This window comes from Opisthocomus hoazin, chromosome 8 (assembly GCF_030867145.1).
Source record: "Opisthocomus hoazin isolate bOpiHoa1 chromosome 8, bOpiHoa1.hap1, whole genome shotgun sequence".
Taxonomy (NCBI): domain Eukaryota; kingdom Metazoa; phylum Chordata; class Aves; order Opisthocomiformes; family Opisthocomidae; genus Opisthocomus; species Opisthocomus hoazin.
Window position 1 is genome coordinate 30715712 of NC_134421.1, and position 14540 is coordinate 30730251.

The following is a 14540-nucleotide window of genomic DNA, read 5'->3' on the forward strand; positions in this document are numbered from 1 at the left end:
CATAAAAAAAAAACCCCAAAACCCTTAGTTTGCGAAAAAAATTCATTCACTGCCATCTCTCCCATCCCAGGTTTTTTTTTTTTTTTACTTTTTTTTTTAATATAGAAAAAGTATTTAGACATGGGAACACAAGTTCTGGATAGTTGGGCCTGGGGTTTGGATTTCTTGGGTCTTTTGTTCCTCTAGAAACATGGCTGTTGGCTTCTTGCTTTCTGCATGTAAGGCTTTTTGCTGTTTTCTTGAAGTTAATTTTGGTAATATGAAATTCTTTTTCATTTTAATTGTTTAACTGCACCAATTAGCTTGTTACAACTTTTAAAACACTATGCTATTGTAACAGCTTTGCGAAAACATGAAAATCATGAGTTCTCTTACACCCACTTTTTAAAATGATCGCTAACTGAAAAAGCGCGCAGTGTTTGTTTTCTTTCACTTAAACGCCATCAATACATGAAGTATATCTGAAATAAGATAATCAATACAGTATTAGTCCATGATAAATTATTTTAAAAATTAGAAACTGGCTTATGTCATCTCATCATCTCAGCATCGCAAGTAGTATGCTATACCAAAAAAGCTTAACTAATGAAAACTGCACACTCCCATTTGCACCCAATGGAAGTGGTAGAATCAAAAAAAGAATACTGTGAATATTCTGGGTTACAGCTGACCCCGGCGTCTTAGAAAAACCGAGCAGTACAAGAACTTTGTGACATAACAGGCACTATTTATTCAGCTGGAACTGAAAATACTGCATGAACAACTGAGATATGAACTCGGTACATGCGCCCTGAACTTTTACAGGACACAAGAGAACATTCTACCTATAAATGCTAATGAAAAAGAGTGGAATGTGAAATTCTAGTCTCACGTTATTAAACGCGTACTTTTGAATCTTTTTCTTTTTTTCCTTTAAAAATAAAACTAAATTAAAATATGGTGATTTAGCGTGTAGGACTTTTGAAGGTATTGTCCCCCTACACTGCAAACAGTAGAACCTTAGAATACACTATCAGAGCATGACATAACTATCCTTTGTTATGGGCAAAATACAGCTAAGGGGGAGCCACGAGGGAAGCACAGGACCAGAGAGTCATATATCCATAAATACACAGATCATAACTTCCTCATTCCCAGCAAGAATAGGATTTCTATTTTAACAAATATACCAGACACAGAAGCTGCTGAGAAAAATCTAATAGCATGGAAACACTTACAAAAATTCAGAACGCTAGATTTACCAAAACTGTTTGAATTTACTTTCAAGATTGGTCTTTTAGATGACACATTATTAAGCCTTAGAATTTATAGACTTATTTTTCATGTGACCACCCTGAAATTTAAAAAAACACACTTCTAATCTTTGGGTTTGTTTGTTCTTTATGATACATTGTTTCGACTGCCAGTTTCTGTCTTATTAGGATTAAATCCAGAAGGCCAGACAGAATCACAGAATGTTCAGGTTTGGAAGGGACCTCTGTGCATCATCTAGTCCAATCCCCCTGCTGAAGCAGGGTCACCTACAGCAGGCTGCACAGGACCGCGTCCAGGCGGGCCTTGAATATCTCCAGAGAAGGAGACTCCACAACCTCCCTGGGCAGCCTGTTCCAGGGCTCCGTCACCCTCAGAGGGAAGAAATTCTTCCTCATGTTCAGACGGAACTTCCTGTGCTTCAGTTTGTGCCCATTGCCCCTTGTCCTGTCGCTGGGCACCACTGAAAAGAGTCTGGCCCCATCCTCTTGACACCCACCCTTAAGATATTTATAGGCATTTATAAGGCTAATATTCCAGATACTTTCAACATATCTACAAGAAAATTCTTACGAAACACCTGAGTATTAAAGTAACACTTGTAGCAATTAAGACCTTTATATTACTTATACTATAAAGTTCCAGTAAGGCAATTTGTGATAGTTGTTTAAGGTTAGAAACTTTGTTCCTGACCAAAAGATGGGCAGAATTTGTAAAAACTATCAGGACAGGTTTTATCACTTGAACATTACAGGGTATAAAGTTGCTCTCTTGTCTGCTGTAAGTAATCATATAAAGCTGTAAAAATACAAGAATCCTTTCTCCAACCACAATGCTGTGCCTCATGCTATAAAAATAAAGCATGCATGCAATTTCTTTTTTCCAATGAAGCTACAGGGCAATTTTCCAGGAGAAGAAGAATGAATCTGGAATCCTATTACAAAGACTTCCAATTAAAAATCACCAATTAAAGGAAGATGGCGTCAAGCACTAAGTCTCTAAAACTGCTTGTCAGAGAATTGTGTCAGCTCTAATGAAAGCAATTAGTAACTGGAGTTTTTAGACTACTACTTCTGTGTACAAAAAGACTGTTGCAAAACTTTTGAGGCACCTACCTTAAATTACAGAAGCAGTACAGTATTTTATTGACATTTGGAAGTCAGACTTTATTAGGGTAATTAATTTTCTATGGTTACTACTTCTAGTGGACAATGAACATTATTCTGTGACAAAAAAAAGCACCCAAACTTCAAGTTACATTAATCAGAACGCCTAACAAATAAAAATCTAAGCAAGTTGGTACAAATATGAGAAAATACAAACTTCAGGATAAAATTCTCACAATTCGTCAGCCTTAAGGGACAGCTTTGCACATGAAGACAGAGGCCATAACTGAGTTGTGTTGGCTGTACAGCCTTTTTTAAATCGAAGTCCTTGACCATATTAAGTTGCACACACACTTAGATTTGGTTCAAGCTGATGTTATGTTAGCACAAGGAAGCATTTCACAGTAGCTCAACATTTGCAACCCAAAACATGGAGTAGCATTAGCAAACACAAGTTTCTAAAGAAAAACTACAAGGTATGCAGAGCTGAGATCAGAAGTGAGATGGTGGTGTTATAACTGCCTCAGAAACTTGTATTTTACTATTTGCCAAAAGTCAGGTTTTCTTAACAAAAAGAACAGAAAAGCAACTTCAGTCTAGAGGCGTGGCATATTTAGATGGTTCTACTCCATTCCATGAAAACTGGAAAAGTATATATCTCTATTTTTGACCACTGTTTTTTAAATAGTTTTTCCTACTCATTTTGTACTTGTTTTCCTCATTCTGCAGTTACTAGTAAATTTAATTGAATGAAAAAAAATAGAAAATCAGGCCAAACAGAGAGACTGGTAGTAGTACCAGCATTTCTAAATACCTATTTCAAGACAAACTCATGCTAATATTGATAGATTTTTTTTTTTCCTTAACAGCTACTAGCTTTTCATTTTTAGGTTTTTTTAAACATGAAATAGCAGTCATCTCCAGTCACACGGGACTGCTATCATTCACAGCAGCACCTTTGCAAACACTGTCAGCATGGAAGCCAACGGCAGCATGGAAGAAGGGTCTCCTCTCTGGTCTCAAACCAAAAATGTGAGGCATATTTAGCTAAGGTTGGAGAACACATTAACAAGATTATAAAAGGGTTGCACTGCTACTATCCTATTTCATGGTAATGCCTCTGAGGATGAAAAGAAAACCAGCTTCTAGAAAAGTCAAGCCAACATCCATCTTAAATATTAAGTTCACTCCAACTATTTAGAACTATAAGAATTGTATTAAAAATTTAATAAAACATTAGATCTCTATTTTCTTTTCTTGGTTATTGTAATTACAATACCCAAGAAAGTTGTTTAAAAATTTTAACGTATTTCCTTAAAGGTGGGTAACTGACATTCTTCAGTGAACTCAATCAGTTTCTACCCCTGTGAGTACAAAGGTTTGTATCTAGGCAGACAGTCAAAAACATACAGGTATATGCTGAATCTTTATAATCTACTGTTGTTAACAACATGCATCTTCAAAGACTGAAAATACAGCTAACAAATGTGTCTAAAGTTTGTATTAAATGGAATTTGCAAAATCTTTAGGAATAACTACCTATAAAGCTAATTCCACTGGAATTGATACATACCATGAAATTACCTACTGCTTTTCAAAAAAGCAGTGTCTAAAAATGCAGTCCCCTCACAGCCAGAGCATATGTTATAGAGCTGCTTACACTTCCCCCACTTATGAAACTGGTAAAGTACAGGAAATTTTGCAGACTACTGTAAGCTGTTCTGAGGAAAATCTTTCACTTACTAAGGCAAAAGCAACAGTGTCCATGTTTTTAAAGCGATAAAATGATTACCATCAATATAGAAAGCAATGTTTAATGGACATAGACATTTTATAAGTAGTTTACTTACACTTATATGCAGGATACATCTAGGTATTACCTCATACTACTAACTTGAGAAAGTATTACTTCTTACTGTACACAAAAAAGGATATCATTCCAAAACCAGAAGAACCACGTCACGTACATCCAGAATTTTGTTGCTAAGTATATCCCAAGAGGCAATGCACTGTGCATGGAGTGATCAAAGAATGACCTGTAAAGTAGGAGCAATGTCACATGATAAGTTTTGACTTATAAAATGTAAATCCTGAACTACTGCTTCTGGAAAACACTTTCTGTTAAAATATGTACTATGTGGGATATTGCAAAATACACCACAAAAACATTGTCCTCACGTCTACCTTCACAGTTCATGGGAAATTCCCGTTTTCAACCTGTCCAGATGAATGGTCATGACAAAATTATTTAATTTAAAATTTATACATTCACTTCTGAAGTGCACGTCAAGAAGTGGACAGGAAAAGGTAGAAAGAGTAAATACTCATGCTAAAACTACACTGTGAAAGCAGTTAGAAATCTGTGAGCTTCCTAGCCTACATGGACAGTAGTTGCAAACTACATTTACTTATGAGATTTCAGTGTTAACTATATTTTGGAAACCCATACAATGAAAATTACACGTTAAAATTACTTCAGTAAGAAAAAAGCTTGAGAGACCTTGGTGTTATCAGCCTACATATGTGAAATATTTCAGATTCTTGAATCTTTTGCTTCTGTTACAGTTGCCACCAGAACGGAAAAAAAAACCAGATTAATTCATTTCCCATATCACCAAATTTGCCAAGTTCTAAGATAGAATGCTGCTACTTTAATTAAAATAAAAAGAAAAAATTAAGCCATCAGAATCATTGACACCTTCCAATACTCTTGCATTTTAAAGACTACTCTGAATAAAGTTGAATACAGCTGAGACCAGGTGAGCGACTAGGTTATTCCATATTCAGGAAAAATTGCTAAACATACCAAAAGTCACACTCTAAACTGCTAAACTCCTTGAAATGAAACTTCTTCCATCATCTGCCTAAACGTCCTTATGTTGATGCATTTTGTTTTTTGTCCTAGTGGTGCCCTCAAGGCAACCACAGACAAATGTCTGCACAGAGCAGTTTCCATTTCACTCCTCTACTCCCTTGCAGTAACTCTCTCTTCTCTAGTGGAAGTTTCTTAGGTCTTTTGAGAAAATCCTATAAGGAAGAAGAGCTAAGATGGTAAGTAGTAAGCGAATATACATTTGGACACATAGTTACCCAGCAGTAATCTTTCTTTCAGCGATTTCTGAGCATTTTTATGTGTGTGTGTGTGAATGGATGAGGGAGGAAAACACAGCTAAGCAGATTAGCTAAAATTCAACAGGAAAAGGAAATACTACTAGAGAAAATGCAAAAGTTTCATTCAAATGTGAGCTTTGTGAAAAACATTTCAAAAAGTACTTATACTAAACATTAAGCAAAGGATAGGAGAAAGCAAGAATGTTAATCCTGAGTATGTGTCAGGTAGGTAAAAAATACATAACTTGACAAAACACAGGTCTCGAAAAACTTGACAAAATCTTGTCCCTGCTTCCTGCAGGAGGTGTGGTTGAGGATTTGCATTGCTAAATAAATTATTTGTGGGAAGAGGTCAGCAAACTGCACAGCCTCAGAGATGACAAAAATACTGAACAGATCATCTCCAAGGTCCTGCCGAGGCAAAAGCTCAACGAACCCCCACCTCCCACCGGTTGTACTAAGTTCGCTAAAATTCTGCTAACTTAGCTTAAGGAAGTAGTAGTAAGTGGTTCTAACAGACATGACATTCAATGCCAGAAAAACAGAAAGCTCACACTCATGAAGATACAATAAGTTCTTCTGTACCTGCCACACATGATAATGAAAAGCAAAGGATAGATGAAGCAGTCTATAGATCTTGAAAATGTGCTGGAGCATGCCTGCACGTGTATGTGTGTACACGTGTGTATATAGGCGTACTTACAGATGTCACCTCTTTCCACAACAATAGAAGCTACAAAATCTGACTCTGACTTCATTTCTTCCTATACACCTGTTTAGATGCCTTTGGGTATTTAAGTTATTAAAAAAAATAGGTTTTAAGAGCACACTTGCACAACATGTTTTTTCTATTCCTTTCCAGTAACTTTCCCCTGGACTGCTTTCTGTAAAATTCATGCTGATAACTCTTTGTAGGCAGACATTCAGCACCCTCCTCTGGATAAGGACTGAATTTCTGTTCCGCTGTTAGCTTCTATTAGCTCAGTGGTAATCACCCAAGGTAACTCCAAGGTTATGTGCAAGACAATAGAGCATTACAAGAGCTGAAGTCGCACAAGATCTTTCCCAGAAATAGTAATAAAAAAAAAAAAAAATCCAACAAAAACAGCAAAACTCTTCTTGTGTACACGCTAAACAGACAGTGTTCTGGTAAAACACTTACTTTGAAAGAAACTGCACCATAGCCCAAACGCCACCATACATCAGCCCTTTAATGAGCCAAGAATCAATGTCTAGGTCTGCTATAAACCCAACCAGCCAAATAACTAGGAAAGGAGTTCCCAGCATCACCTTCTGACGGAATTCCTACATAGAAACAAATATCAGTAAGTAACTCTATTTTCAGGAACAGATTATATAATAATATTCTATAATAAATAGGACAGTCACAAAAACTTAAATAAGTTTTCAGGAATTTTGATGTAGCGGGTGGAATCTTCATAAATTTTTCTCGTTTTCTATATTTACATATCTCCATTGAATGTGCAAGAAAAAAAATCTTCCCAAAATTTTATAACAAATCAGTACTTTTATTTATTTCAGAAGAACAACATTCTAGAGACTTTGCTGTTAATCCAGAACACAGGCAACAGTAGCTCTTTTTTAAGAATCTGTCACAGCATATAAACTGCTACACAGCACATGGTAATCTCAGTGAACTTTAAAGGCTGCAGTTACATAAGTAATAGATCAAGTCATACTGAGGCATCTCTGGGGAAAGACAGGACCTGTCTTACACTATGCGAGTACAACTCCTGATGAAGGCAGTGAACTCTTCCCAGATATTCAAAGCACAGTCACAATGCACATGTACACACGATGCAATGCACAAATCACTTAAAGTCAATAATCACTGCATTATTATATTACCACTGGGTTAAAACACCAGCTGTAGCCAGTGCTTTGATCAGCAAGATGCAATGTATCTTTAAATCAAGAAGTTGCAGCAAATCAGTGATAGCAATACTCCATATCCAGCATAACACTCTGCCTGGTAAGAAAATATTAGCTCTATATTAGCTATCAAACTACAGGCAGCTAGACAGTTCTTCATGCTAGAGCAATATGTTACTCTTTATACCCTTATTTCTTGCCTCCTTCTACCTGCAGTATTAAATAATAACCTGAACAGAAAAAGGCCTCCACGTTAGAGATTCATATATTACATTGTACTGCCAAGACTGACTGCTGCTTTCATTCAGCACAAACCACTACAGAATTAGAGAGGAGATCAGAGTTCAGGATATCTAAAATGCTTCTTTGCTTAGATACTTGAGAGTCAGCTTTGTGAAAGTCTTGGCTATCCCCAACAATACCAGACCACTGGGTACTTTCCTAACATTTAGTTAGCGCAAAAACTAAGGTAACTGTGTGGAGACTTAGGGTTTTCTTTCCTCCTGCCTTGAATAAAGGTGGGGGTTTTTTGGCTTTTGCAATTACTTCTGCCATAACAAAAAGGTGTTTTCTAAAACTGAAGCGTGGGGAAACCACAGTACTGAATAGCTTACCTTAAACAAACACACAAGCCCCGAAACCAATGGCAGCAGTAATATTGATTTACATAAGCGTTATACTACTTCTTACCTTATCAGCTTTTAGTTTTCTCAGAAAGGATGGACTGTCATATCCCTTTGCCTGTCTTGCTTCCTGTAGGTGATTGATCATCCAAACGTTTTTCCTCTGTTTTGCTAGATCAAGTGGTGATTCTCCCTGCCAGAAGTATAAAAGCGGGAAACATCCAATTTAAAAATAAAATGCATTCAGAGCACTTCTGAAACAGAAGATTGGCAGGTAAAAATAATAGATTTTAAATCAGTTTAAGCTACATTCTGGCACATGTTTTGCTCTGCAGCTTACTTGACACCAAATATCATTCATTCCTTTTGGTCTTTTTCACTCTCTCATAACTATACATGCGTGGAGAAGTAGAATATTAAATGAGTGATCCTGACAATATGTATGTCCTGACATAGCAGGAAGTGTTGCTTTTGGCATAACACATCTGTTTCACTGTTCTACACACAGCCTACTAGTCTGTAAACGAAAGACTGTGCTTCCCCCTCACCTATTGACAGGCAGCAGAAATCAAGCAAAGAATAAGAACTCGTGACCCACTGGATCATGGAAACTCTCCCGGTCTAAAGCCTCACTTCTCAGTTAATTCTTTGCCTTTTTGGCAGAGTTAAGTTACTAATATCATGGAATGTTTCTATAAGTAATTTCTTCCACAAGCTTAATGTTCTTGTATTCACCTCCGCTACTGAAGTCCTTGGAAAAAAAAGGGAAAGAATAAACTGATTGCTGATGTCCAACTTATTCCAGAACTCTGAGCTTTTATGCTTAGCTTGTGCTTCACATACTTTGGGTGCTAAGCCAGCAACGGCCCACGCTTTCTCCTTCCCTACTTTCAGAGCAGACTGACAGACAAAGCAAAAGAGAGACACGGAGAGAGATACAGGGGCCAAAGGTGCCTACCAAACTGATTTGATTTTATTGCTTTTCAAACATTTAGGAAGAGAGCTAAATTAAAGTTATTCACTGAGTCTAAAATTATAGAGGAGGCAAGAGACAACCAATTGCAGGTACCTCCAGCTTCAGTTTTGCATTTGACTCCTCCTCTCTTCTACTGGAGTTAACTCCCCTCCTAAACAAACCATTCATGGAGGCTTGAAAAATGGCTGAATCCTCCATCGCTCGGCCCCCTCCTAAAAAAAAAGTGAGACAGGTACCAGAAACTGAAATTACCCAGAAGGGGCAATAATTACTATAGACAGAAGAGATTTCAAGGATTAAAAAGTACAGTTAGATACCTATATCCCATAGAAAGACCATGGGAATTGAGTACTTAACTGTCATTTTTGCCTTTGAAATCTTGCTCCAAATCTCTAAAGGGAGAGTAAATAGCACAGACTACAGATTATGAGGTGAAGCTTTTTTCTACTTAACAGGATCTTGAACTCCTCCTGTGTGAGAAGTTTAACTAGCAAAATCAGTTAAAAAAGAAACCTTTTGACTTAGCTTGGCTTCAGGGTTATTCAGCCAGATGTTCAAGAAACAGATTAAGTTAACTGCATCCTCAACAGAAATGCCTGAAATCAAACTACTGTGCCTACTTCATCACAAATTTAATAGCATCCTGAATTGCTAATATCTGGAAAACTCCAGAGATGCTCTTGTTTTAATACCACCTTATATATCCAGACTGGAAAGATTACCTGTGGACAAGCAATCCCCTCTGGGAGTTGATCTCCCAAGTAAATCCTGACGTTGTCTTGGGGTCCAGCTGAGCATCCCTTCCACTAGAGGGCCATGAGACACCTAGGAACTGCCTAGATAAAAAGATTGAGGGAGCTTTAAAGAAGTCTTTGACTATGCTTCTCACCGTCTGGCCATTGTAATATTTTCCTTGTATTCACAGGGGTGGTGCATGGCAGACTTGCTTAGAACGCAAAAAAAACAAAAAAAATCGAGGAACTTGATCTAGTAACACACTTAATTTGCCAGCAAGCAATCAGGCTTCAACAGTAAGTATTTAAAGTGTTTAGACAGAAAGAATAATCTGAAGAGTCATGACCATAGGGAACTTTACATGTAGACTTCCACAGACAGGCCTACAGATAGACTGTATAACCAAGAAACTACATCTAAAGTCCATTCAATGATTCATTAACAGATTGAAAAAAGCCAACTAATCAACCAACCAACAAACCCAGCCAAACACAAAACGCCCAAACCTTCCTTAAACCATAGAAGCTCCTTTAGGTCTCTATCAGTCTCTAGTAAAAAGAGCTTCTGCTTATACTGAAATAAAATTTACATGTTTCCCCCCAACCTCCAGTGATAAGCTGACTCCCTGTGAAATCCTGTCTTGGTCTGCTCAATTTGTCTACTAATGTGGCAAGATAATTTCCTTAACCAAAAAAAAAAACAAAAACAAACCCACTCTACTTCGACTCTGAAAAGTAACTTCCAACTCCAACTGTAATCCAGTTTTTCAAAAAGGAAAAAAAGTACCTTACTAACAAAAGAAAAGCATTATTTTCTCATACACCATAATATAAAGAGGATAAATAACATGAACAGGACAATCCCCCTGCTTGTATTAAGCTTTATTCTAGAATAAGAATGCTATTGTTAATCTACTTCTCAAACTGTCATGCAAAGTAAAAATAGCACCTTACTGAGCTGACTGGTTCCAATTTGTTCCAAACGTAGGTGGCCAGCAGCATGTGCCTTTCTAACACAGACTGCCTAGGGCTGATAACAACAAGGTCAAAACTTGCACCTAATATTTCAGCCACTTCATAATTTGAAAAAGATGAATGGCTTTCAGTGAACGTATTTCTTTAACCTTAGCTGTCTTACCACCATTCTTGGTCAATTCCATGGGCTATCTGAGAAAAGGACTTCACTAGACAGTGCTGCAGAAATTGGGAAGCGACTGCAACAGAAAGGAACCTTTCATGATTCCTTTTATTTCTGGGGAAATGTGAGCCAGACACTTAACAACTGGGTTTTGGCTCAAAGACAACTTTTCTTGCTGAAAAGTTAAATGAGAAGCACAAAACTGAGTTTCTACATATCTGTAAAAATCAACCACATTCTCATGTTTCCTCTATGTTTACTATAACCCATATCTGCACCTGTTACAAAGCCACTGGCAGGACGGCAAAACTGCCACTGCTAGAATGATTTTGATCCTCTGAAGATCCTAGAAACCCAGGAAGGCATGCAAGCAACCTAGACTCCACCACAGAAGGCAGGCAGTGGTTAATGAAACCAGGCACACATCTTCTGGCATGACTGGAAAGATATCATGATCCAGCAGATTTAAAATCCTATTTTTCTACTGACTGCTGCTGTCTGTCAATAAAGGAGAGACCATGAACTGCTTGAGGCTAGCAGAAACTTTTTCATTTGGCTAAACATACGAATTTTTATTACGGATTTCGTAAAAGTCCAGAAATGTAAGGTCATGACTTTAAAACTCTAATCACACTAATCAGTCTGCCAAGGAAAGCAAGGTATGACACACTGATTTTTTTTCCACAAAAATACCTTTATTTTTACCATTAGGTGGCATAGAATAAAAGCTTTTCAACAGTTTACAAGAAGTGAGACTAGAAGCATAATTCATCCACATGACTGACCTGATATTCCAGGAATAATTATTACATATTCACATCAGTACATGCAAGAAGCTAGTCGATTTGTTTTAAACAGTGAAAAGCCATGTGATTTTTCTAATGAGTTTTCATTCATGATCATCAGCATTTCTAATATTCTAACGTGGACATAGGACCTAGAAAGCTACTAGCAATATTTGACTACACCCTTGAAAGACTGTTCCATGCAGTTCAAGAAGACAGATGTGTATCAATTTTTTAGCCTATTTCTATCACTTATGGCCAAGCAAAATACAGCCTGGCCATCTTAATCAGTACGGAAAATGGTGAAAGGTCAAATAAATTTAATTATTTAATATTTCACAAATGTAGATTTACAGCTTTATTTTTGAGTGTAACCACTCCATCTGTAACACCCATTAAGTGGAAAATACAAATAATTGAAGAGAAATTGAGTAGAGAATTCTTTCTCTAAAAGTGAATTCTTCTCCGACACCACAGAAGAAATGGGTGGTGAACTGCATCTAATTTGATATACAGAATAGTCTGGAGGCAATGGACAAAACCATGTTCAATAGGCGCACCTTCCACTGCTGGAGAAGCTCTTGCAGACCCCAAGTCTATGGCATAAATTGTAACAGCTGCTTGGCTGGTCTAACACATGCTAGGGATGGGCTCTGTTAGAGCTGAATCTAGCTTCATCATTAAGAGGTTCTGGTACAGAAATCAGGCAACTGAAAGTTCTGCTGCAAAAAAGAACCCATTTTCTTATTTTACTCCTACTGGTACCTTTAGGCCTCCAGCTTCTTTATTGCAGCTGGGAGATAATAATAGACCATTTGACATCTCTCTGGAAAAGGACAGAGATGTCCGACATCTCACTCCAGCAAACAGTCACTCACTCCAGAACTTCACTAGAAGACATTGCAGATTTCCAATTTTGAATCCAAATGCATGGGTCTTCATGCCTGCAGTCTAATTGCACACCCCATTCTCATATATTTGCACATAACCATTGGTAAATTATTTACATGCGTACTTCTGAAGGTGCAGATTTAATTATGCATCACTGTTAGGAAAAACTGATTCCCGAATCAAACATTAATGGCCTGGCTTTTGCTCCATCTTCATGATTCCACCATACCCACAATAACAACCTATTCTTGAGATTTATCATAGGCTCTGTTATTTTTCAAACCACTTACAATAAAAACAGACCAAATGTTTACCTTTATATTTTGAGCATCAACATTAGCTCCAGCTTCTAACAGAAGACTAATAACTGTAGTATTTCCTGCTAGCACAGCCCAGTGCAATGCTGTGTTTTTGTGATATTTGTCTCCGAGATTAACAGAAACATTAAATGTAAGTAGTAATCGGGTTGGATCCACACTAGAAAAGAAAATTCTTGTTAGTTCTACAGGAGATGAACTCAAATACATACCAATTTATTGTTAACGAGTTTAATTTCTCTACAGAATATTGATCAGGTACACTATGTAACAGCAAAGTGATTTGCTGATGACTATGAATAGCTCAAATTCCCTTCCCACCAAAGAGCAACCACAACTCTGTCAACTTTTAAAGGAGCTCATTAAGACAGCTTGTTCTGAGATGTCATGAAACACATTTGTTATGCAATTCTGTTTTCATTTTTACCAAAACCTTAGAGTATTAACAGAATTGTAAAAGAATGCACATCATTACTTACGTGGCAGATAACAACCAAAGTTCAAAACGTGCTATATTTCCACTTCACATTCCAAAAGATGAAAATAAAATAGGATGATAATGTTGGTAATGGTAAGTATTTGTAAAGGCTAGCCTATCTTCCTCTCCACAATCGAGGGAGATAAGCCCTGCCAAGCAGGAATCTAATTCAGACAGATTTGCTCTTTGGAAAAAGCTGGTGTAAAATAACACTTCTCCAATCATCTCCACAGGAAGATTTACTTTACAAACTACAAGTTCATATTAGTGAGCACGTCTGCATAATATCCTCTGTCTTGAATAGGTCGCTGTACTGGCTTTGGCTGGGATCAAGTTATTCTTCATAGTAGCTCCTCTGGTGCTGTGTTTTGGATTTGTGACCAAAACAGTGTCGATAGCACACCCATGCTCCAGCTATTGCTGAGCAGTGCTCAGACAATGTTAAGGCCTTTTCTGTTTCTCATACCACCCTGCCAGTGAGCAGGTTGGGGGTCTGCAATGCAGCAAGAAGCTGGGAGGGGGCACAGCTGGGACAGCTGACCCCAGCTGACCAAAAGGGAATTCCACACCATATGATACCATGCTCAGCAATAAAAGTTGGGGAAAGAAGGAAAGGGGGGACATTAGGAGTGATGGTGTCTGCCTTCCCTAGTAACCATTACAGGTGATGGAACCTTGCTGTCCTGGAGATGGCTGAACACCTGTCTGCTGACGGGAAGCAGTGAATGAATTGCTTGGTTTGCTTTGCTTGGGCACACAGCTTTTGCTTTACCTTTTAAACTGTCTTTATCTCAACCCATGAGTTTTCTCGCTTTTACCCTTCTGATTCTCCTCCCCATCTTGCTGGGTGGGGGTGAGCAAGTGGGTGCGTGGGGCTGAGCTGCCCACTGAGGTTAACTCCCAGCAATCATAAATGAAGAAAGATAAATCGGCAATTGTGGAAATAATATTGAGTAGTTAAACAAAAAAAAACTTTCAGAAAAAAAAAAAAATCAAAACCAGTCACTACTACATGCCACTTAGTTAACATCAAGAGAAGGTCAAAAGTGCAGTGAGGTATTACCTATGTGTTCTGTAAGCTGCCCACATTAAAGGTGTCATTCCATTTTGATCCATCATATCTACATCCTAAAAAAGGAAAAGAATAAAAAAAGTTGGTGAGATAAATCAGCATGCTCAAGATCCAGTAGATACCAGGTTTGCAACGAGAAGCAGTATTTTAAGACTAACCAGCTGA

At 37.6% G+C, this 14540-nt stretch overlaps 1 protein-coding gene across 1 annotated transcript in view; it reads right to left on the reverse strand.

The window, feature by feature from the left end:
- The window catches only part of ZDHHC17 (zDHHC palmitoyltransferase 17), a 78271-nt gene that overhangs the window by 20811 nt on the left and 42920 nt on the right, over positions 1 to 14540 (reverse strand). Inside the window, exons 6-10 of the mRNA XM_075428086.1 lie at positions 14367 to 14431; positions 12823 to 12985; positions 8052 to 8177; positions 6631 to 6773; positions 4291 to 4393 (exon numbers count right to left, since the gene is read on the reverse strand). Of these exons, the coding sequence (XP_075284201.1) occupies positions 4291 to 4393; positions 6631 to 6773; positions 8052 to 8177; positions 12823 to 12985; positions 14367 to 14431 (600 nt within the window). The remainder of the gene's footprint in view (positions 1 to 4290; positions 4394 to 6630; positions 6774 to 8051; positions 8178 to 12822; positions 12986 to 14366; positions 14432 to 14540) is intronic.